The following is a 25675-nucleotide window of genomic DNA, read 5'->3' on the forward strand; positions in this document are numbered from 1 at the left end:
GTTGATCTCGCTTAGGATCTGAGACCGCCCTGTTCTGTACTCTGTCACCGGGATGCCAGTTCCCCGGGGCCGCGATGCCTGTCTGGTTCCCCATCTCTTGGAGTGGACTGCCACATAGGAGATACTTAATCAATATTGTCGACATACCAAACCTTAGGCCATTTTTTCTCCGTTTAAATATGAGCTTCGGGGGCACCGGGGTGGCTTCGTCAGTTGTGTGTTCGGCTCTCGATTTGGGCTCGGGTCATGACGTCACGGTCGTGGGATCGAGCCCCATATCGGGCGCCGTGCTGAACATGGGAACTTTAGACGTGGAGAGTCTCCAAAATAAATAATTAAATCTTAAAATAAGTATGAGCTTCGAAAAGGGCTTCCCTGTACGCCCCCTTGGTTTCTTTAAGTGTCCCCTGTCCCATCTCTTTCGTATGACTTATGATGATAGTGTGGAGACTTCTGTTTTAGAGTCTTTCAGCCTTCTTAACGCCAGATAATCATTTGTGTTATAAGCCTGTGTTCTTCTCTATTGCTGTATAACAATTTAATCACAAATATGCGGCTTGCAACCATACCCGTTTGTCTCTGCCTGCCACGGCCTGGAAACGTTGTTTCCGGACCTGAGTAACATACTTTCTTGGGAAGTATACTTTCTGAACCGTAAACGCTGTTTATCTTAACTCCCTAACTTGTTACTGAAGTATTAATAGTATCGATTACATTTTAAAAATGATGTTGTTCCCCCCCTTTACCTCTAGGTTCCCGTTCTCTCTTCTACGCAATTAAAAATGCTGTGGACTTAGATTTTGCATTTGTGATCTTACACAAATTAGTACATTATAAATTATGTACGTAGCGATATGTGTTACTGTCGCATACAGAAAGCTTTGTTTCCTGTGCCTAACGGATGATTTTAAGCGATTTATGGATAATCTTAATTTCACGTAATTTTTCTTCATACCCCCTGATTTTAGCCATAACTGCCTCACATCCTGAAATGTGTCCTTTACACAGATACTATTCGTGGCTATGGCATGCATGGCGAGGAGCTCTTGAGAAGTATATTTGTCTGCTATGACACTATATTAGATCTGCCTCATTACTTTTTTAAAAGTTTAATTCTTCATTTTAGAGAGAGTAAGAGCACATGTGAGCTGGGGAGAGGGGCAAAGGGAGGGAGGGAGAGAGAGAGAGAGAATGAATCTAAAGCAGGCCCCACCCTCAGTACAGAGCCTGATGCGGGTCTTGATCCCATGACCCTGGGATCATGACCTGAGCCAAAAATCAGGAGTCAGACGCTCAACTGACTGAGCCACCCAGGCGCCCCTACATCATTGTTCTTAATTCACTCTTCCCGTAGCCTGTTTCTTAAGCTTCCACTTTCCAGGCTATGTATCTAGTTTTTAAGCGATTTATTCCTCTTGTCCTGTTCATCATGTCATATATTTTTCTTTCTACCTTCTCATCTCTGTTAATGTCTTTCTTAGGGTACGACTGGCTTGCGTGCACCTTTCCCATAGGTCTTATCTTAGAGTGCATTCCTATCTGTGGATGATGCTCTGAAGTACTGAATCTTTATATTTAGGACATGACTGAGCGTAACTTAATTGATAGCAAGCAGACAGTCACCTTCTATCTGTCGTGTTAGCTTTCTGTTCCCGTGCTCCTCTTCCCGCCCATCTTGAAAGCATTACGGCACCTTCCGCTTTATCCCCTGCCTCTGAATGCGAAAGACTACATCTTTGCTCAGTGTGGAGGTTTCTCTCATTTTTAATTAATTCTTTAGAAGGCTAGCGAATACCATGTATTCTATCCTGGCACCAAAACGATATTCTTCTTTCAGATAAGTGTATTCAACCTACCTCTTATTTTCTTTATTTTTTTAAATTTTTTTTTCAACGTTTTATTTTATTTTTGGGACAGAGAGAGACAGAGCATGAACGGGGGAGGGGCAGAGAGAGAGGGAGACACAGAATCGGAAACAGGCTCCAGGCTCTGAGCCATCAGCCTAGAGCCCGACGCGGGGTTCGAACTCACGGACCGCGAGATCGTGACCTGGCTGAAGTCGGACGCTTAACCGACTGCGCCACCCAGGCGCCCCTACCTCTTATTTTCTTATATTACATTTATTTTTCACTTACAACTAAACAGCCCTGTACGTTCCTGATGACCAGATTTAAAATAATGTTCTTCTGGAGCTTTGATAGTAACTTTGTATTTTTTTTTTCCTTTGGTTTCAATCTAAGAAATGCCCTCTGGTCCACAACCAGTTTTTTTTGTTAAAACCTTGACAGTCCTTTTCCTAAAACCGTATTGCTTCCTCTCAAAAAAAAAAGAAACCAAAAAATATTCAAGCCTATAACATCCTGCCTTTTCCATGGAAATGAGGTACATCGGCATTTGGATTCCCAACGTATGAACCTCCGCTAGCTAACGGCCCCAAAACCCCTCCGCTAGACTTCTAAGCACAGTAGTTGTTTAAAGTTCATCGTTTACTCCCTGAAACTATTGAAAATGTATGCATTTCTTGGTCAGATATGATGTGCGGCCAGTGTCTTTTGAGAGTATCAGGAGGACACCTGTTTTTCCAATCAGATGTACAACAGTGTGGTCCACTGGGAACGGGTGGCTATTGAGCCCTTGAAACGTGGCTAGTCCACATTGAGATGTGGTGTAAGTGTAAAATACATACCTGATTTGCAAGACTTCGTGAACAAATATCAAATACCTCAGTAATGTTTACATTGAGTCCACGTTGCAGTCATAATATTTTTAATATATTCGCTTAAATGTATTAGAATTAATTTAACCTGTTCATTTTACTTTTTCAATATGGTAACTGCAAACTTAAATTACATACGTGGCTCACATTGTATTTCTTCCGAACCTCGTTGGTCCGGAAAATCTTACGCATTTACTCGTCTTTAGCAACTACTATCTCTGAATTTTTTTGCTCCTGAAGGAAATTCGAGAGTAAATTCTGAAGTCTCTCTGAGCAAAAAAAAATCACTTAGTTTTCCTTGATGGTTCCACTGAGGACCTAAATATATAACATATCAAAGTTAGGAAGTGTATCGAAAACTTTGCCAGAGGGAGACGGTGGGTTAGAGCCTTACATACCTCACCTACCTTGGTATGTGTTGAATTTTTTCCCCATCTTCAAAACCTGATTCAATTTGCACATCAATGTCAACTCTCTTCCTCAGCAATTTTTTATAGCCAAAAAGCCAGTGTATAAAGAGGACAGTAGCAGTGTTCTGCAGTTTTGCAATAACACGTAGTGACTTACTCTCATAGAAGCTCTGAATGACAGAATGAATCAACATACTCTACATCTCGTTTGTTTACAGCCTGGAAATTGACAGCAAGAGGGGGTGACCATTTGTAATTCACTTAACTAAACTGGAGGCAGGGACGTAGGCAACAGATAAACACATTCTGCTTCCTGCACTTAATATCACCTGATACTTGGGTTTGGGGTAACTCTGTGGAAAAAATTTACATTAATAGTCTGTATGAAATGAAAAGTCAGAACCAAAGAACTTTTTTTTGGAATTCCTAACGGTTTGTGCTGGTCATTTTTTCGCCCCTCAAGATCTTTTTACAAGAGCTTTATTGAGATATAATTCGCCTATCACACGATTCATCCTTTTAAAGTAGACGGTTGGTTGGTTTTCAGTATATTCGGTCACGCACCCATCGCCACAATCCAACATTAAAACATTTTCATCACCCCAAAGAATAACCCCACCACCCCAACCCTCAGCAACCCCTAATCTACTCTTCGTCTCTGTGGATTTGCTTATTCTGGACATTTCACATCAATGGAATCATACACTTTATGGTCTTTTGTGACCGTCTCCTTTCACTTAGCGTAATAGTTTCAAGCTTAATGTTATAGTAGAACCTCATTCCTTCTTGTGTGAGCAAATAATATTCCATTGTATGGATGTACTATATTTGTCCATTCATCAATCAGTGGAATTTGGATTATACTTTTTCAACACAGAAACAAATGATGAAGGTAATATTTACATTCGGTACTAACCTTCCCCTGCGTTCTCCTATCGAGCCTCATCGTAGTTTAAGCAGGTGTTAGTATAGTCACCATGATTTTCCAGGTGACGGAGCGGAGGCTCACTAAGCCTAATTTGCCTAAGATCGCACAGCAGTTAAGAGCTCGAACTTGGACGCAAAGCCTGTTCGTCCGGCTCCAAAGCACATGTTTTCTTCCTTGTTGCCACAGCCCCCTCTCCCTCCCCCGGCTGGCTCCGTCCCTTAGTGGTTTTGTTGAGTTATTACTTTGTAGTTTCTTGGCTAACTTTGCTATTGTTGCTTGATTTAATATACTGTTAGATACAGCAAATGGGCTTGAAAAATCCTGTTAATGTGGCCTCTCCTGATAACTCAGTGGATAAGGCGGGAATGTTTTCCGGGTGATAATATACCTCATAGTTTAGCAACGGTACATAGAACAACAGATTGTAGAGGCCCAAGGGTGTACTGGGGGGCTCACTTCTTTTCCCTAGCTCATGAAAAATGTCGGTAATGACCTGTATGAAACCATGTTTGCATTAATAGACCTAGTTTATGATATTTGTAAAAGCCCCAACGTCGAAACTTTTAAATTGTATCCATCTTGTCATACATAGAGAAATGCTTAATAAAATCTTTTTATAGTGAAAATATAAATTCTCTCTCGGATTCCTTTTCTTTCGTAGGGTTCTGTAGCCATAGCTGGTGCTGTTATTCGCTGGCTAAGGGATAATCTTGGAATTATAAAGAGCTCAGAGGAAATCGGTGAGTATGTTCCAACAAAGGATTAGGATCTAAATAATGGAAATTTTTACCTTTGCTTTGTGTGAATACTTGTGATTTGAGCCATATGTGACATTAAATGAAATGAATTCCTATTATGAGTTTGATTTATACACAAAAGACTATTTTGTGAAGATTTATAAAACAACAAATTGACATAAATAGTGATGGTTATTCATAAACTGGCAAGGTAGGGCATAAAAACTACCCAAGTGTAAAATCCAACAGCAAAGATTGCCAGAATCTTCAGGTAAAGTGGTCCATTTAAATTTATCTGATGAGAAGGAGCTTTACCTCTGCGATTAGAGTGAGCGTTAAAACCCCAGTGCCTATCATTTAAGTAGTCATATGGCAATTTCCCATCTACGGATAATTATGTGATCTCATTACCCTCTCTTTCATCTACTTGTTTACTTCAGCCCGAAGGGGGGGACAATCAGAAACACATTGTGGACTGGGGAGGCCCTGGAGGCCGCTTTTTTATCTCCTAGTCAACAACCTTAAAAAGAGTGGAAATGAGTTACGATACGAAAGCAATCCAGCTCCTTTACTTCTCGGTGCGGGCAAATTGGTTCTCGCCCCTCCTCGCTTAGTGCCAGAATTAGGAACATTGTGCCGCACTAGTGAATAAGAAATCAAAAGCCGTAGCCTAATTTTTTATACAGCTGTGTTTATTGACTAAAATAATAGAATATATGAGAGTAATTTTTGTTTTTCTCCCCCCCCTTTTTTTTAATGTTAGAAAAACTTGCTAAAGAAGTAGGTACTTCTTACGGCTGCTATTTCGTCCCTGCGTTTTCAGGGCTGTATGCGCCTTACTGGGAGCCCAGTGCCAGAGGGTAAGAACTGCATGCGAGGTATGCTTTTGTGGGTCTTGATTTATTTACTAACGTCACTAATGACTTAGTTCCTAGTTTCCTATCTATTTTCAAATGATTTTAAAGTGTCGAGGAAACCTCTTCTGTTTGGAGAGCGTAACTTCAGAACCTTTAAATTCCGAGAGGTTACAAATCATCTGACAATAAGGCCCTGCCTGCCACGTCCATGTTCATGTCAGTGTTGTGATCATTTATCTTCAAGGCATCTGCAAGCTACGCACAAGGGACATCGTCCAAATGAATTCTGATTTGGTGTTATGTTATTGTCATCTGTTCATCTGGATCCTGGACTTTTTCCTACGTGGATACAGGATTGCGGACTATATGACTTTTCCAAGCCGCTTCTTGTTTATGTCCGTTTTTTTTTTTTATGTGCTTTTTTTCCCCCCTGAACATCTGTATCTACCGAGGTCAACCTTTCCATACTCAGGACATTTCAGATTGGTGACTCGTTTACTCCACTCTAATCTTACAAGTCTTTTTTTTTAATCTTACAACTCTTTGTGTGTGTTTTTAGGATCATCTGTGGACTCACTCAGTTCACCAATAAATGCCATATTGCTTTTGCTGCATTAGAAGCTGTTTGTTTCCAAACCCGGGAGGTAATAATATGGGCTTTTTTCTTGTGCTTAATGTGCTTTTGTCACTCCTAAACAAATTATATATATTAATGCTGAACGTTTATTAAATAACGTAAATGTATTAAATTATCAGAGGTGCCTGGGTGGCTCATTCAGTTAAGCATCTGACTCTTGATTTCTGCCCAGGTCATGATCTCACTGTTTGGTGAGTTTGAGCCCCACGTCGGTCTCTGCACTGACCCTGAAGAGTCTGCTTGAGATTCTCTCTCTCTCTCTGCTCCTCCCCTGCTCGCAAATTTTTTCCTCTTTTTCTTAGCTGTCATTACCTTTTTTAAAATGTTTATTATTTTTGAGAGAGAGAGAGAGAGTGCGTGTAAGCAGGGGAGGGGCAGAGAGGGGGAGAGAGAGACCATCCAAAGCAGGCTCTCCAATGACAGCAGACACCCTGATGCAGTGCTTGAACGACTGAGCCACCTAGGCGCCCTGCTGCCGTAACCTTTGGAATTCCTATTATCCGCCAGGTGCTGGGTGTTTGACCCTTGCGGGGGGTGGGGGGCGGATGCTGAGTGGTACATGTTAGGCAAAGGAAATGAATAGGTCAAACATAGGCATCGAGGCAGGAAACCAGGGTGCAAAATTGAGGTGTTTGGCATGGCTGGCTCTAAGGGTGAGGGCAGAGGTGTAGTGAGGGAAAAGATCGGTGTGTCTAGATCAAGGAAGGCTTGGAAGACCAAAATAAGAAATCTACATTTTCTTTATATATATGATTTATTGTCAAGTTGGCTAACATACAGCGTATATACCGTGTGCTCTTGGTTTGGGGGTAGATTCCCCTGGTTCATCGCTTACACACAACACCCGGTGCTCATGCCAGCAAGTACCCTCCTCAATGCCCATCACCCATTTCCCCCTCCCCCCCACCCCTCCATCGTCCCTCAGTTTGTTCTCTGTTTTTAAGAGTCTCTTACGGTTTGTCTCCCTCCGTCTCTGAAACTATTTTTTTCCCCTTCCCTTCCCCCATGGTCTTCTGTTTTGTTTCTCAAGTTCCGCATACGAGTGGAAACATACGATATCTGTCTTTCTCTGACAGGAAATCTAAATTTTATTCTGTAGACTTTGGGAAGCTCTTGATCAGAAGACTGCCATTTTCAGAGATGTTACTACGAAGTAGCAGTTTAATTATGCTCATTATGTTCCTTGCGTTGGTTTCTTTAAGATTTTGGATGCCATGAACCGCGACTGTGGAATACCACTCAGCCACCTGCAGGTAGACGGAGGGATGACCAACAACAAAATCCTTATGCAGCTACAAGCAGACATTCTGTACATCCCAGTAGGTCAGTAAGCGTTGGGTCCTTTACATGCCAAAAGTAGTATTTCTTTTGCAAGAACGGGTTTTTTAGGCGTAGGGAGCTGCGAAGATGCTGATGAAAGCTGTTGCTGTTGCCCTCTTCCCTCAGTGAAGCCCTCGATGCCCGAAACAACCGCCCTGGGAGCTGCCATGGCAGCGGGGGCTGCGGAAGGAGTTGGTGTTTGGAGCCTCGAGCCCGAGGATTTGTCAGCGGTTACGATGGAGCGGTTTGAACCCCAGATCAATGCTGAGGGTATGTGTAAAAGATGGAGATTTAGGGGTCTTGATCTTGCAGTCGTGAGTTCGAGCTCCCACGTTGGGTGTAGAGATTACTTAAAAATCAAGTGTTTTTAAAAATGAAAATGTAATGGTATCCTGTGGAGGGGACCTTAGTGAGAGAGAGTTTGCCTTTGTGTTTGTTGTGGGTTAAGACACTAAGTAAAATAGCAAATACCACTGTGTTAGATTGGTTACGCTGGGTATGGCTGAGAGAAAAGGCTCCTTATGGTTTTAAAATCTTGATTTATCTATTTTGACATGGGGGGGGACACAAGGGGGGAGAGAGAATCCCAAGCAGGTTCCATGCTCAGTGCAGGACCCGTCACAGGGATCGATCTCACAAACCGAGATCATGACCTGAGCCCAAATCAAGAGTCGGACGTTCAACCGACTGAGCCACCCCAGCACCCCAGAAGTTCCTTATATTAAAAAAACCTCCCAGAATCCCTTCTTTTGCCATTCACTTCTATTTGCAATATATTCATGCAGAAGGATAACACAGCCAAACTATCAGTTCTAACTTGTTAACAGCCTTTTTTAAAAGTAAGAAGGGAGATAACTGACCATCTTTTGGTGCCAGGGGCCTAGTTTTAGGACATGATTAGCTAGGCTAAGGGCCATTCTGGTAACTCTTAAGCACAGCAGGCCTAGCCCGACAAAAGTAGCAACAATGTAAATAAGTGAGCCTTAAATACCTAAATACCTGACTCACTCTTATAACAAACCAAGCTCTGACCGACAGCTTTATTAAAATATAGTGGTGCATCTCTCAGGTTGAAATAAACGTGAGTATAAAGGTAAGGTTTTATATATATTGTGGCAGGATCCCCTTCCCTAAGGAAAGAAAGAAAACAAAAAAGCCTCAAAGCAACCTGGTTATATGCGTACGTGACAACATCCCTCGCGACCTTGTAACACGAAACCATTTCATCCGACTGCATGTTTGTGTGTTACCATATATGGGAGACAAAGAAGTGAATATATAAAAAACTACGCCACGTGGCGTTGGGGGCTCAGTTCTTCGTGTACGAACCCAACTGAGCGGTGCCGGCACGAGTCAAGTTGCTTCCTGGGAAGAAAAGCCTCGGTGTCACGACTCTCTGCGCGAGAATCCTGCTGCACTATTGAATTTGGTTTTATAACTTTTTGTAAAAACTTAGTGTAATAGAGCGTCCAAGTGGCTTTTACACTACTGGGAAATAAGCTTCCAAATGTACCTGTGTTTAATTTTCTGGAAGCCTAAGCCAGCGCTGCTGAATTTTATTCCTTTCCACAGATGAGAAAATGGATTGTAACACTAGTAATTTTATAGTCAGACGGTATACCGTATAACTCCGTGTACAAATGTGTTTCGAAATCTGATGTTCTATATGTAGGTAATTTTTAACTTTTCCCATTGCGTGAAATGTGGAGTTCAAAACATTTTTCTACTTCTGAACAAAATCATTTTTTGAGTAAACAATCGTCAGAGTGAGTATAAGGCCTCGAGATGCTAATCCCACTGTTTAGCAAGGAAGTTTTGACCAGAGAGTCTCTTGTTTTCTGAGGAGAGCCTTCTTTGCTATTTTTTTTGGCCTTGGCCCAGAGGGGGTCAGTTAGGTCAGCTGTCCTTCCCTTCGCCAGCCCTACTCCTCTCCCCACAGCAAACAACGCACGTGCGCGCGCGCACACACACGTGCGTGATGGGCATCTACGTATAAACAGTTCATTCTCCGGGAAACTTTTTTTTAGAGCTGAGTACAGGCCAGAAATTGCGCTGAACAAGAGCAAGTCTTCGCCCTTCAGGAGACTCCTGGATCTTGGGAGAGGCAGACAAAGCCATGACAGTTGACTGTGGTCAGCTGACAGCCTGAAGTGTGAACTGCTGTGGGAAGACAGAGGAGGGGCATAGTGGGGCCCTGGAAAGCTTTCTACAGCAAGTGATATTTGAGCAGCGTCGCCCAGGTGTCACAGGCTTCAGGTGCTACAGAAAGGCTGGGAGGCCTGACAGGGACGCACCGGTGGCCATTTTTGTTTAGTTCTCTTATCGTGGATTTCCTTCTTACAGAAACCCTGCCTCACAGGAATGTAATTTGAATCTTGTGAGAAATCCATACTTGTTCAGTCCTTCGGCTAGACCAAAAGTAATTCTCCTTCTAGTCTTAACATATTCCAGTATACCCTGTATCCCACATCCCCCCCCCCACCGTACCCCCTGAAAAAAGATAAAAGACGTCAAATGGGATTTCCCTTTCTAATTCGTCACTACTTGTTTGTGAGTGGCCTGGTCCTCCCAGGTAGCCTGTGTCCCAGCCTCCCTCCACCTGCACACCATGCTGAATTTGAATTGCCCCTTCACCTTCCAAGCGTGTGTCTCTCCCAGTCCCTGGCGGTCGCCAGCACCCGTACTCTCCTGAGTCTGAGTTCTGGTAAAGCCCCCCATGCGAGGGGCTTTACTTTAATACGTGTCACAATTTGTTCAAAATGCTGAGTGAACGTGAGTATGGTGTGTAGAATATCTCAGGAAACTCCTTTCAGACTTACGTGTTTCCCACCTTCTATTTCTAGAAAGTGAAATTCGGTACTCTACGTGGAAGAAAGCTGTGATGAAGTCAGTGGGTTGGGTCACAACTCAGTCTTCAGAAAGTGGTAAAAATGTTTTTATTATTCTTGCCGCTTTGTCTTAGTGCGTTAAATAACTTATTTAAGTGTCTAACCGTTTACACTTTGCAAGGCTGCTATGAAGAAAATCAGTGGCTTCTGTGCAGTTTCTAACATTTTCAGAACACTTTAGAGATGTAGCTTATCAGGTTGATATATACATACTTAATTGTGTCCTGCCTGTTTTTTCCTTATTAAGTTTATTCCTGGGACTTCAGTGGATAACTTAGTTTTCTAAAAGTAAAATGATTTCTTTCTCCTCAATGAAAAAGAAAATCAACTAGATTCTTCTTTTTATTTCCTTTTTTTAATTAGTGTCTTCTTTTATCTTTTTGGGGGGCTGTCTTCATGACCTGAACCAACCAAAACTTACGTTAATTGCTCAATCTATGTCACTATTTCCTAGGCTGATTCCAAGTTCTTAGCGAATGTACATTGGGCTAGAGAGGAGGAAATGTACCAAACTGTAAATTAGAAGTGTCATAACAGATTGGGAAATGCTTTTGGCAGAAAATACAGGACCATTTTTTTCATTCCCTTAAGCAGGCAGGTATTGGGCTTAAGTAAACCATTTAGTTGTAAACAGACTTAAGCTGCTGTTACTATGCGCTTGATCATTTAACAGGCTTGAACACATCTTTAACGTGCTATAATATTTTAATTCTTTGCTAAATGCAAGATTTAGAACATCATGAATAGAATGATGTCCAGTAATATATTGAAGCACATACTTTAAGAGAGAAGAGTTTATAAATGAAATATTACCTGCCTTCTAACCCAAAAAGTGAGCGTAGATCCACTTTCAATGTATCTGGCTTTTAGGAAATGCTTCCTGAAACCATGTGTTGCCACAGACCACTGATCTGTATTTTCAGTCCTGGGTGTTCCTACCTGAAGCTTTTTTTTTTTCTCCTAAATAAGCTTAATATCCTTTTTCTTTAAGTCTTTTGTTCTTAGACACACTTCGTTTTATAAGGTGGTGGCAAAGCTTTTGCAATTTTGAGACCCTTTGTAATTAAACCTCTCAATCATAAGTATTTTCCTAGCACAGTGCTAGTTGCTGGGCAAGATATACATGCACCCTGATTTCTTTTATTTTCTAGTTGTCCTTAATCAATGGCTAATGAGAAGTTGAGTCATATGATTTCTCTGACTCGTATTTTATTTTATTTCATTTTTTAATGTTTATTTATTTTTGAGAGAGAGAGAGAGACAGAGACAGAGTGTGAGCAGGGGAGGGGCAGAGAGAGAGGAAGACACAGAATCCGAAGCAGGCTCCAGGCTCCGAGCTGTCAGCACAGAGTTCGACACGGGGCTCACACCCATAAACCGCGAGATCATGACCTGAGCTGAAGTCAGACACTTAATTGACTGAGCCACCCAGGTGCCCCTGGATTTTTTTTTTAAATAGCACAATCATCCCTGTGTCCCTCCCTGCACCACAGTGCGGCACACACACACACACACACACACACTCACTTCTTAGTAGCAGTTGAAGATAAAATTTTAATTGCAAAATTACCACAAGACCAGTTGATCCTTTCACTTTGTTTGCATACCTTACTGTCAATAAACTTCAAATGAAAGAAAAAGTTGATGAAAGAAAATTACATGATTTCTTTAGTTCTGCTGTCAGCATTGATGATAAAAGTAATTTGATTTTTTTGAGAGTTGTAGATTTTTTACATTGTTTTTTTTTGTTACAATTAGACCGCAGTGCGTTTAAGCCAGTTTGTAAATGTTGTGAAGTCGATTTATGAAAATCACTCTAATGTATATAATATGTTGAGTCTCTAAGCGGTACATTAAATCAGAATAATAATATTCAGCCAATGACATGCTAATTGTATTTCTTTAAGCAGTGTAAGCCATATAACCATATATCAATAAGCTGTTATTCTGGAAAAAATAGTATGTTCTCTTAATTTCTGATGCAGTTTGCCACTTTCGAAGAAGTCATGTTTCTTATTTCTAACTATATTTGAATATACCGTAAACAATTTTTAATAGACATTTGTGTGTCTTTAAAATGTAGAAGTGATTGGAGATTTGATACTTTTTGGAGAGAGCTTATCATAAATGATGAGCTTGGCTTTGCACTCCGCATTTGCACTCCAGACACGCCAAAACAACATTTTGGAAACAGTTCACATTGGTTTAAATGTGTTTAAATGCACACAGCTATTAAATAACCAGCGTGTGTGTGGAGATACCGGTCAGTCACCAAAAAGGATATATTTCCATTAAATCCATGCCACCTAAATTAGTACGGACTTGTGAATGCAGGCCCTGCTCACGATCTTCTTCGCAAACTAGAACTCACTGTAGCCATGTCAGGAAAGCAGTTCTCAGAACTTGGTGTAACTAAAAAAACAACAAACAAACAAACAAGAAAAACCACCTAGCATAACTGATGGCTTGCTCTAAAAGAACTAGAATATATGTTCCCTTTCCTAACATCAGGTTAAAATGTGGCCTCCACAAATGTGGAAACAAAAAGAAACCTTGTTTTTTATCTGGAAAATAACATAAGCAATGGTCAAATGAAGAAAAATGGTTTTATATCCCTCTTTAATCTGCCTTCTAAGGAGAGAGAAATACAAGGCAAGGGGAAAAAATCCTCTCCCAAAAAGGCAAGGAAATGACAATCCAGTGGTTGTATATCCTTAACATTTGGAGGTTAATTTTGAATAGGCTTCTTTTATAAAGAGCATTAAATATTACAGAAACATAAGTTTTAAATTCAAGAAAAGCATATGTGTATAAAGAATATTCTTTAACGGAAGGGATTTTGACAGAATTCAGGTTAGGAAATATCAAAACAACCATATTCTCAGGCAATTTTTTTTATTATTTTTTTAAGTTTCTTTATTTGAGAGAGCATGCATGAATGTAAGGGAAGGGCAGAGGGAGGGAGAGAGAGAGACAGAGACAGAGACAGAGACAGAGGGAGGGAGGGAGAATCCCAAGAAGTCTGTGTGCTGTCAGTGCAAAGCCAGACACAGCTGGATCCCATGAACCAGGAGACCATGACCTGATCCAAAATCAAGAGTCAGATCCTTAACCTACTGAGCCACCCAGGCATCCCCAGGGAGTTTTTTTAATTTATTTATTTTTTATATATATTTTTTAATTTTTTAATTTTATTCATTTATTTATTTTGGGAGACACAGAAACAGCGTGAGTAGGGGAGGGGCAGAAAGAGGGAGGGAGGGGCGCCTGGGTGGCTCAGCCGGGTTAAGCGTCCGACTTCGGCTCAGGTCACGATCTCACGGTTCCTGCGTTCGAGCCCCGCGTCGGGCTCTGTGCTGACAACTCAGAGCCTGGAGCCTGCTTCAGATTCTGTGTCTCATTCTCTCTCTGCCCCTTCCCCACTCGTGTTCTATCTCCGTCTCTCAAAAATAAATAAACGTCAAAAAAAATTTTTTTAATCAAAAAAAAAAAACAAAAGAGTGGGAGGGAGAGAGAGAATCCCAAGCAGGCTCCGCACCATCAGCACACAGCCCGGTGTGGGGCTCCAACTCACGAAACTGTAAGATCATGACTCGAACCAAAACCCAGAGCTGGACGCTTAACCGACTGAGCCCCCCAGGCGCCCCGGCAGTTTTTTTTTTAAATGTAAAATCACAGGGCACCCAGCTGGTTCAGCCGGTGGAGCTTGTGACTCTTGATCTTGGGATCATGAGTTTGTGCCCCATGTTGGGTGTAGAGTTTTTACTATGAATAAACAGAGAGATTGAGCCCCGTGTTGGGTGTAGAGTTTATTATAAAAAGCTAGATCAATACACTGATTGATTGGCTCATACAATTTAGTGTATAATTACAGTAATATTGTCGGGTATATGTCCTTACACACAGAGAGTTCCATGTATAAAAGAAAACAAAACCACTAAGTCCTACTCCTGAAATCATTACTACACCGTATGTTACCTAACTTGGATTTAAATGAAAAATACATTAAATTAAGAGAAAAAAGAAAACAAAACGAATATTTTAGCATAAAGTAGGGTTCGAAGTTCATTTTCAGCAGAGCACTGTGACTCTTTTCTGATAGCTAAAGGATCTGTAATTTGAACCTTGGGGGAATTGGATTGCGCATTTAGTATCTCCGGGGGAAGAGTCCAGAAAGCCAAAATCAACAGCCTCCCAAAAAGCTCTCTCTCCATCACCTCTCTTTTGCTTTGCCAGTAGAAGGCTTATGCGGGTCTATATGTATTATGTTCTTGGCTATTGCGGCATGCTATCTGTATTGTTTGTTAACTATCATAAGCCTTCGATATTGATCATATTTTTGATTTAAAGTAATAACTCTTTGCTAGCTTTTACGAATATACTATTTTTACAACTTATTTTGTTTTGCTGTCATGTGATTCTTAACACAAATATTGTAATTATGTGTCTCTCTTTTGGTTTGCTTGACTGGAATCCCCTTCTACTTGGATGACCACAGGTGACCCTAGTATCTTCTGTAGTCTACCCTTGGGCTTTTTTATAGTGAGTAGCATGGTAATGTTAATCGGAGCAAGGTACATCTCAGGTCAGTTACTCTTTAAATTAGACAATTTTATGAGTTAGCGCTAATGTATTTGTGTATAACTCAGCAGAAAATGTTCAGTGTTTTTCATTCTCCCTATGCTTAAATGGAAGGACTTTGCAGAGTGACAGATGACCGTTTAAGTATACTTCTGACGTTGCATGACATTGGCTTTCAAACGTCCAGAAGTTGGTCACGCTTCGAAAAGTTTGCTCTGCGAGTCTTAATATTTCAGTTCTGGGAAGAGTTTCATCCAGAGTATGTCTGAGCAGAGTCTCCGGAAAACTCTAGAACTGGGGAAACCTGATAGTGACTTTTATTTTAGTTGCAAGACTGTGTTTTGTGAACTGCAGTTTTAAAAATTATTGCTAAAAGAAATTGGAGTTGAAATTAAAGCCGAATTATTTTTTGCACATTAACTTCTGAATATTCTTAGAAATGTACAATTGCTCAGCATGTTGTAAAATACATTGCATAACCTGTGTTAAGTTGAATTTAATACTCCTTTTCGGAAGGGCTTAGATGGCAATGACTTCTTCCATATGTTACCAAGAAAGTGAAATGTTTCTTGAAGTTTCATAATTAGGGAAAGACTTGAATGATTTCTCCGAATTAGATGGTGGCCTGGGTTTCACGTACAAAATGTAAAGTTAACTGATATGGAGGGAATGTCCAGATTGTAGAAATCTGACAAGCCTTAACTCCACTGGGCATCCTCAGTTTAGGGAGCTGTATATAAATATGGGATGAAAATTAACTGACATCAGCAGAACATGAGGTTACCTGTTAGTGATAAAAATACGGGTTACTTGCATGAGAACTTAAAACTAGATTACCTTTTTTCCATATTTTTCCTACTCAGGATAAATGTGTTCAAATCTTTTGCTTTCATAAAAACAATGCCTCATACTGGTACTAGTGCTTCTTGTGAATGTTTGGTGGAAAACTCTACCTATTCCCTGGAACTCTAATTTAGATTTATAAAGAAACTGAGGTGCTATTTTAGGAAAGGCTCTATTATTGTTTCATTATCCTCAGTTTTTCTGGATGGTTTGGAAAAGGGAGAAAAACATTGCAACCGAATGTTTTCACTGATTTTTTGTTTGTTTGTTTGTTTCTCCTGTTTGCCTCTTGGTACCGTGACAGGACAAAAATGCCTGCTCTCCCTGAAAATGGAGACATATAGCCCATCTCTAAGTTAGGGGGTACGTTACTTGCGGAATACCTAGGCTTCCAAAGAGATAAGGTTACCACCTTTAGGTTCTTTCTTGGTAACATATGCTGAGATTTGAGAACACTGGGGATTGTTTGCCTTGGTAAACAGTTAGCAATAGTGTTAATATTTGCTGATTTTGGAATTGGCCTAGTTTATATTTGTTACCTTTTAACTCTGAAGCAGTAGTTAGAAATCATGTGGAATTGGCAGCTCCAGAAATGATTAAATAGTCTTCATTGCCTTAATTCTTGAACTGCATGTATGTTGTTATTGATATATGTGGTTTTTGTCCCCCGTTTTAGGTATCCCATAAATAATACCAACTCATGGATTCCAAAGATGCGAGCTCTTTGCCTAATGAGAGAATCCAACAATTGTCTCTTAATGTGATGACACTATTCATAGACTCTGATTTTATTTATAAGCCACTTGCTGCATGACCCTCCAAGTAGACCTGTGGCTTGAAATAAAGAAAATGCAGCAGAAAGAATGCTATAGAAACATTTGGTGTGTTTTTTAACTTCAAGAGTTAAGATTGGACCAGCCACCTTTGGGGTGGATTGGGGATTGCCATCATGTCCTGCCCCATTCCCTCTGAGATCTGGGAAGAATTCAGACCCTTCATTGGAATCTTTCATCAAACATATTCAGACGCTGATGGTCTGGGAGTTGATTCTCTGCACTACACACACTTGATTCAGAGGCGATAACTAACCAGCTACAAATGAGTGGCTTTCTGTTTGTTTCTGTTTGACAGACCCTCAAAGGCCTCTTTTCTGCACATTAAGGAGACCACAGCATCTTCACTGAATGTTTAACTGGAAACCTCTGCTAAATTCTTGAAATGGAAACTTAGTGCTCTCATAGCTTAGATATTTTTCGGAAAGGTATTGGCCAAAACTGAAACTCTTCAGACATTTTACGTGGTCTTGCTAATTCACTGAATTGCTGTCTGGATCTTACAGGGAAGGACCCTTTTTTCTTTCTTTTTTCATCTCTCCTTTTTATATTTCTTACTTTATATGTATAACATACATGCCTGTCTATTTTATATACTGAGAGTAGCCCATTTATAAATTAAGAGTACATTTTACACGATCTCACTAATTACACTGAATTTCTGTCTGGATCTTATAGGGAAGAACACTTTTTTTTCTTTCCATCTCCTTTTTATATTTCTTACTTTGTATGTATAACATACATGCCTTTATATTTTATATACAGAGGGTAGCCCATTTATAAATTAAGAGCACATTGTATCCAGTACGGTATAATGGGACTGGTCTTAAGTGGACCACTATATGTATAAATATTTTGGGGAAAACACTGTGTACATTTTTGGGCAACAGTTACGCATATTTACCAGGAGAAACTTTTTCTTAAAGAGCCAGCATTTAAAGTTTAAGTATATGTTCTATGTCAATAAAAGAAAATGTACTTTATTATGACTTCACCCATATTTCTTCTACCTTACCTTTTTTATTTCATTGTTTTGGCTGGATATGTTCCTTAAAAAGGAAAAAAGAGAAAAGCTCTAGTCCATATAAAGTTACTTTCCTTTGACATAGTTTTAGACATATTTGGGATTCTTTTGAGGGGATATGAAAAAAGGCTAAACACGTAAGTAGAAAAAAACTTTAGGAATAAAGCCAAGGATCTCTTTCTATCCAAATATGTTATTCGTTGCTGGTAAGCAATCATAATTTCTATTTGAGATCCCGGGGAGATATCTCCACTTCCTGTCCCATCACAACTGAAGTAAGGTTTGCAATTAGAAACGGCTGCCAACGAAACCAAGAACTTCTTAAAATATGTAGTGTCACATGCTATAAAAACCAATATAATCTAGCCTCTTGATGTCAATTTTTTAAATCGTAAAAGTAATTTCTGCTTACCACCAGTAAGAAAATGGCTGCCTCCCAATTATTTCCCTCACCCAGTGCCGAAAGTGGGCAAATATGTATATGTTAGCATAGCAGGTGTTGTTTGGAATGAATGGTCGCTTGCATTTGCGGTCCTGATTGCGCCGTTGCTACATTAGGGAGTCCACTTGGATTCCATTAATGCAGCCGCCGCTCTCGTGACAAAGTGTTCTGGAAAGGTACTGTGAAATCATTCCTGGGTGGTGAGGGCACTCTTACACATAATTCTGTTTCTACAAAAGTAGGTTGAGTTAATTGTACATAATTGTTAAATCGCTGTTCAAATAATTTTAAGATGACGTTAATTTTCTAGAAATGGCAATATTTATAAATGTTTGAAGGTGTGCACATTGATATTGAATGATAAATTGACTTAAAATAAATTGACCCCTCATTCTTACTTGCATCTCTCATTTATAGACTAGAACTTAGCTCAGAGTTAAATCGAGAAAGATGGCTCAGGAAACCCGCAACTCCACTCTTAGCCCTTGAAAAGGCACACTCTGAAGAATGAACCAAGAGCCTACAAAGTAGTTTCTGGAATGAAGGGCACCTTAATCACCGTATGGGAAAAGACCTCCCTGTTCCACGTCAGCATCCAGAAAATACCCGGTGAGGTCAGCAGTCATCAGTAGGGTCTCACGCGGCTCACCATGCCTTTCTGCCAGCTTCATTCATTCTCTTCTCTCTACCTGGGTTGGCCGTTAGCGTCCAGTATGTCATTGTTCTCTCAGCCTGACAGCCAGTGCCCCAGTCTTCTGTTCTCTGGTGAATCAGGAGGACAAGTAATACACCTGTGCTTCTATAACGACATCTTAGAAGCCTTAGTGTCTCTTTTGCGGTGCCCAAGCTCGGTTCTTGGGTTTCTGAGTGTTTTCTCTCATGTGGGAATGAGGAGTGATAGCTACTTGTGACAAACCGACAAGCCAGAGGTGTCACAGCACCGAAACCAGCAGCATTGACAGTGGGGTAGGTAGTATTTAACTCACGGTGTCTACCCAATAGTAAATGGAAGTACAGAAAATTTGTTGCCGGCTCTAAAGAGGTGTAATTGACACACAGAAAACCGCACATCTCTAATGTATACAGTTGGACGGGTTTGGATGCGTGCAAACACCCCCGATACCATCACCACAATCGTGGGAATAAACATATCCACCTCCTCCAGAAGTTTCCTTGTTTCCCTCTGCTTTGTGTGTGTGTGGTAAGAATGCTTAACAGGAGATCTACCCTCTTAACAACGTATTAAGTGCACGGTACTGTGTTGTTAACTGTATAGACGTCATATAGCAGATCCCTTGAACTTACTCTTCCTGCAAAAAAAAAAAAATTTTTTTTAAGTTTAGCCATTTATTTATTTATTTATTTTGAGAGAGAGCACGAGCGGGGGAGGGAGAGAGAGGGACTCCCACGCAGGCTCCACACTATCAGCGTGGAGCCGGATGCGGGGCTTGAACTCACGAACCACAAGATAGTGACCTGAGCTGAAGCCAAGAATCGGACGCTTAACCAACAGAGCCACCCAGGCGCCCCCGAGCTTATTCTTCTTGTGTAACTGTAACTTCTTACCTACTGAACAGCAGCTCCCCCTTTCCTCATCCCCTGGTAACCACCAGCTCCTTCTCTGTTACTACGAGTTCGATGTTTTTCTTTCCTTTTTAGATTCCACATGTAAGTGAGATCACATAGTCTGTGTCTCTCTGTTTCTGGCGTTATTTCACTTCGCACAGTGTCTTCCAAGTCCAATGATGTTGCAGATGGTAGGATTTCCTTCTTTTTTGAGGCTACATAATATTTCATTGTATGTATGTACCACATTTTTCTCTGTCCCGACGCGGGGCTTGAACTCACGGACCGTGAGATCATGACCTGAGCCGAAGTCAGTCGCTCAACCGACTGAGCCACCCGGGCGCCCCTCCCTACTGTTTTTTTTTTTTTTTTTTTTAGCGGAGGCACCATTTTACATTGCTACCACCCATGTGCAAGGGTTCCAAAAATTATTTTTAGCTGAAGTTTTATAGCTTATTTTATATAAAAATATTTAAATAACGAAGTCTACTTGATCCATTGTTTTTTGCAACCGAACGACTTTCATAAGGTCATATAATAGAAACCTGAGTGACTTTTGGGGCACCTGGCTGCGTCTGTCAGTGGACCACGTGACTCTTGATCTTAGGGTTGTGAGTTCGAGCCCCATGTTAGGTATAGCCGACAGCATGAAGATATTTTTATTCTTTCTCTCTCTAAATTGTTTAAGGAACCTCTACGTGCCACATGGGTTTCAAACTCACAACCCCAACATCAAGAGTCTCACACTGTACCGACTGAGCCAGCCAGGCACCCCCCAAATACTTCGTTTTTAAAAAGTAGTCTCAGGCCTTTTTCCTTTCTTGTTCAGTATGACACTTAAGTAGCTAGTTTAAACGTCTATCTGTTGATGAGTGGTATATCCACTCAAAAGTGGTATATCCACTCAACAAAAGGTGGTATATCCAGCAAGTGGAATATTAGTCAGCCATAAACATGAATAAAGCACTGATACATTCATGTTGTAACACGGAAGAACCTTGAAAACTATGCAAAGGGAAAGAAACTTTAAAAGCCACGTGTGGGGGCACCTCGGTGGCTCAGTTGGTTGAGCGTCCGACCGGCTCAGATCACGATCGTGCAGTTTGCGATGTTGAGCCCCACGTCCGGGCTCAGTGCTGTCAGCACAGGGCCTGCTTTAGATTCTCTGTCCCTCCCCAGCTTGCGTGCGCTCTCTGTGTCAAAAGTAAACATTAAATGGGGCGCCTGGGTGGCTCGGTCAGCTAAGCGTCCGACTTTGGCTCAGGTCACGATCTCACGGTCTGTGGGTTCGAGCCCCGCGTCGGGCTCTGTGCTGACAGCTCGGAACCTGGAGCCTGTTTCAGATTCTGTGTCTCCCTCTCTCTCTGCCCCTCCCCTGTTTCATGCTCTGTGTCTCTCGGTCTGAAAAATAAATAAACGTTAAAAAAGTAAACTTTAAAAAAAGCCACATATTGTATGATTCCATTTATATGAAATGTCCAGAATAGACCATTCCGTAGAGAGAAAGTGGGTTAGTAGTTGCCAGAGTCTGGAAGGAGGGAAAATGTGAATCAACTGCTAATGGGAACGGGTTTTTTTGGGGGGGTGATGAAAATGTTCTGGAATTAGACCGTGGTGATGATTGCACAATTTTGTGAATATACTAAAAATCACTGAATTTACACTTTAAAGGGGGTGTATTTATGGCATAAGTTAGTGACCCACAGGCCAAATTCAGCCCGCAGGCTTGTTTAAAACAGCAGAATTGTTTTTCATTTGCATTTATGTTAAATCGGCGTACGACCAGTCCCTGATGGCACGTGAGTTTATAATCTCTAAAAGGAGCCCTCGGAAGGAAGGCTCCTTGAAAAAATGGAGGTTAATAAATTTAATTCCTTTTCGTTCCACTTTCATTTACTTTCTCAGGCATCTAATACTGGAAATAAGGAAAATTCTTTAGTTACTAATACATGAAAGATTACGATGAAACAAAAGATCTGGCCTTCCATTCACCTTCCCAGGGGTCCCATGGTTTTACCACCACATTTTTCTTTACTCGAGACATTATAGGAAGAAATAGTAGGTCTGTTTGTAATCTACCTATTCAATTAAATATAAATCTAATTCAAAGGACAGTAAATATTTGCCAGGTTACAGTCTAAATGGTTTCTCTGCCTAGAGAGCTCTTTTTTTTTTTTTTTTAAATAAACTCTACGACCCTGAGATCGAAAGTCATGTGCTGCACTAAGCCAGCCAGGCACCCCCCAGGGAGCTCCTTGTAAAACCACTCCTTGGGGCACCCGGCTGATTCAGTCAGTAGAGCACGTGACTTGATTCCGGGGTCCCAAGTTCAAGCTCCAAGTTGAGCCTACTGCTTGCTTTAAAAAAAAAAAAAAGAGAGAGAGAGAGAGAAGAAACAGATGCCTGGGTGGCTCAGTTGGTCAAGCATGTGACTCTGACTTCGGCTTAGGCTGAGATCCTAGGGCTGTGGGATCGAGCCCCAGGTCGTGCTCAGTGCTGAGTGTGGAGTCTGCTTGGGATTCTCTCCCGCTGGTCCTCTCCCTGTGCTTGCTCACTCTCTCTCTTTGTCTCTCTCTCTCTAGGAAAAAAAAAAAAAAAAAAAAAAAAAAAAAAAAACAACTTAAAACCAAAACCAAACAAAAAACTCTGAGCATTCCTGTGCTTTTTTTTTTTTTTTTTGGATCAACTAGGTTTTTGGAAATAATACTGCTCTTAGAAAAATTGGAAAATAAATTAGAAAGAAGAGTAGAAAATAATCCGCAATCCTGAAATGATGCCTCTGGTTATTTTTATTTTTTTTCCCAAACTTTCAGGGAATGTGTTCATAGATCTTGAATGTTCATAAACTTTACGTAAAAATGTTGACACACGGAACAACAGGTGTCGTGTGTATGGACACATACAGGTGAACCAGAGAAATCTAAAACTTGCATAGGGATGGTAAATACTTCTGGAAGGGAGACCGTGGAATCGGGGAACCCGCAATGTTGTGTTTCCTTGAAAACCTAAGAGAGCTAAAGCTGATATAGCAAAATCTTAAGCTCTGCCACTTCGGACACACGTGTTTACTCTCGACTCTTCTGTGTGCTTGAAATATTTTAAGGCGTATTGCCCTCCTAATTGTATGTGTCTAAGCCCATCCCTCCGTGTCCATTAGTGCAAGCTGGCTAATTGAACTGCCCTCCCTGGCAACTGCACGGGCGTCCCAGGAAGAAGGTTGCCTTTCTTTTTATTTTTTTTATTTTTTTTATTTTTGGGACAGAGAGAGACAGAGCATGAACGGGGGAGGGGCAGAGAGAGAGGGAGACACAGAATCGGAAACAGGCTCCAGGCTCTGAGCCATCAGCCCAGAGCCCGACGCGGGGCTCGAACCCACGGACCGCGAGATCGCGACCTGGCTGAAGTCGGACGCTCAACCGACTGCGCCACCCAGGCGCCCCGAAAGGTCCATTTTTTCAATCAGGTGTTTACTTCAGGAGCAAAGATACTGGATATTCAAATTAGGGTTACTTTTCAATATCAAGTTAATAACTTGCAGAAATAAATCAAACTTTAGCAAAATGACAATCTAGCATTCAACAAAATCTGTTCACACATCCCAACCCATAGTTTATGTCCTCATCATCATCAGTCCTAAGGAATTCACAACAAAATTATCAAATCAGGTGGACAAACTAGAAAACACACTCTTAAATACAGAGGACATAGTGAGGGCTGCCAGAGGCAGCGGAGTAGAGGCATCAGTGAAGAAGATGAAGGGGATTAGAAGGTACAAACCTCTGCTTATAATATAAACAGATCACAAAAGTGAAAAGTGCGGCATAGGCAATATAGTCAATAATCTTGTAATCACATTGTATGGTGATAGATGGTGGCTACACTTAAACGTGGTGAGCAACAAAGTAGTATGTAGAATTGGCAAATTACTATGTTGTGTTCCTGAAATGAATATAATATTGTGTGTAAACTGCTCATCAATTTAAAAATGTTGATTACTCATCCGGGTGCAGAAGCGTTCGACTTCGGCTCAGGTCATGATCTCATGATTTGGGAGTTCGAGCCCCGGCCTTGGGCTCTGTGCTGTCAGCGCGCAGCCCGCTTCAGACCCTCTGTCCCCCTTTCTCTCTGCTCCTCCCCCCACTCTCTCTCTCTCTCTCAAAAATAACGAAACATTTAGAAAAAAGAAAAAAAAATAAAAATAATTTACATAAAGCAGCCCTTTTGGCTAAGATTTTTTCTAGCTCAGTGTTTGCCATAAATTATTGATCTTCACTTTCAAATTAGAAGATGAATTAAGGGCGCCTGGGTGGCTCCGTGGGTTAAGCATCTGACTCTTGGTTTCAGCTCAGGTCACGATCTCACGGTCTGTGGGTTCAAGCCCGGCTTCGGGCTCTGTGCTAACAGCACGGAGCCTCCTTGGGATTCTCTCTCTCTCTCTCTCCCTCTGCCCCTCCCCCACTCAAGCTGTCTCTCTCAAAATAAATAAATAAACTCAAGAAAAAGTTGAAAACCATAAAATGCCTCGATCAAAACCACTTTGCATTCCTGAGAACAGGGTTAAAAATTACTTCCCTTCTCCCATCCAAATACATTTGGAATGATAATAGCTGCCACTCTCTGCTGACATGCCAAGCACTGTTAATTGTATATATGTGTGTGTGTGTGTGTGTATACACACACACACACACATATGAATAGACTTATTTTTTTTTTAATTTTTTTTTCAACGTTTATTTATTTTTGGGACAGAGAGAGACAGAGCCTGAACGGGGGAGGGGCAGAGAGCGAGGGAGACACAGAATCGGAAACAGGCTCCAGGCTCCGAGCCATCAGCCCAGAGCCCGACGCGGGGCTCGAACTCCCGGACCGCGAGATCGTGACCCGGCTGAAGTCGGACGCTCAACCGACTGCGCCACCCAGGCGCCCCGAAGGTTGCCTTTCAAAACCAAGGAAAGAAAATCCTCTCTTCACATGCAGGTTCTTTGGTTGAGCCAAATGAAAGATTTGTTTCCCACAACTGGAAGAAGAACTGGTGAAGCTACAAGTGTCCACATAGATTTCTTTCACCTGATCACAGAAGACAGGATGTCAAACATAATGGTTTTTTTACTGAGTTCTATTTTAGACACCCTAATGCCAACATGAAAGGATTATAACATGGACATCTCTCCCGAAACGTCTCATACATCCGGTCACTGTTTATGAAGCCACGTGTAGCATACAAGCTTTCCCTGTCTTTTCCAAGTGCATGACTTGTAGTCTCACCCTCTAATCAGGTTGCTAAAAGCCATGCGGAACCGGATCCGGTGGCCTGGTCATCTATGGGAAAGCTGGGGCTGTTTCTTGTTAGGAACAAATTTAACCCCTAGGTGGCGCTGCTCTCCACAGTCAGGCTTTTCTGTCTTCTCCGGCCTCTTTCCCATCAGCTGTAATGTGTACTGCACAAGTTGGCTGGGGTACTACTGACGGCTCAGAATCCTAGTTAAATGACAGCACTGGGACCACGGGAGATGTCCGTGATGCTTTCGTGTGGGCATCACAGAAACCAAAGGCTTAAACGAGGTCAATTCATGTATACTTCCTGCAGCTTTGATTTTCCTTAGTCTTTTCAGGTCACCGTAAAGTTGGATTTATAATTCCCTTCGCAATCTATGGTTTAACATGTATCAATTATTTAAAAACTGGAGTATCTCTGGTAATTACACGTTACAGGCTTTTGCTAAATTTATTCAAAAAGATCTTACAACCCGTTATCTTTTTTTTTTTTTAATTTTTTTTTTCAACGTTTATTTATTTTTGGGACAGAGAGAGACAGAGCATGAACGGGGGAGGGGCAGAGAGAGAGGGAGACACAGAATCGGAAACAGGCTCCAGGCTCTGAGCCATCAGCCCA

The 25675-nt window shown here is 41.3% G+C and overlaps 1 protein-coding gene across 10 annotated transcripts in view; it reads left to right on the forward strand.

Annotated features, from left to right (window-relative positions):
• GK (glycerol kinase) overlaps positions 1-18613 on the forward strand; it is a 77504-nt gene extending 58891 nt beyond the window's left edge. For 4 of the 10 annotated variants that reach the window (XM_043570983.1, XM_043570980.1, XM_043570986.1 and 1 more), the window contains 8 exons: positions 4716-4794; positions 5555-5651; positions 6208-6292; positions 7488-7608; positions 7732-7875; positions 10449-10529; positions 14992-15078; positions 16594-18613. In XM_043570983.1, the coding sequence (XP_043426918.1) occupies positions 4716-4794; positions 5555-5651; positions 6208-6292; positions 7488-7608; positions 7732-7875; positions 10449-10529; positions 14992-15078; positions 16594-16604 (705 nt within the window). In that variant the 3' untranslated portion in view covers positions 16605-18613. The remainder of the gene's footprint in view (positions 1-4715; positions 4795-5554; positions 5652-6207; positions 6293-7487; positions 7609-7731; positions 7876-10448; positions 10530-14991; positions 15079-16593) is intronic. The other 6 variants (XM_043570981.1, XM_043570984.1, XM_043570987.1 and 3 more) reach the window with 2 other exon arrangements.
• The last annotated feature ends 7062 nt before the right edge of the window (positions 18614-25675 follow it).

This window comes from Prionailurus bengalensis, chromosome X (assembly GCF_016509475.1).
Source record: "Prionailurus bengalensis isolate Pbe53 chromosome X, Fcat_Pben_1.1_paternal_pri, whole genome shotgun sequence".
Lineage (NCBI taxonomy): Eukaryota > Metazoa > Chordata > Mammalia > Carnivora > Felidae > Prionailurus > Prionailurus bengalensis.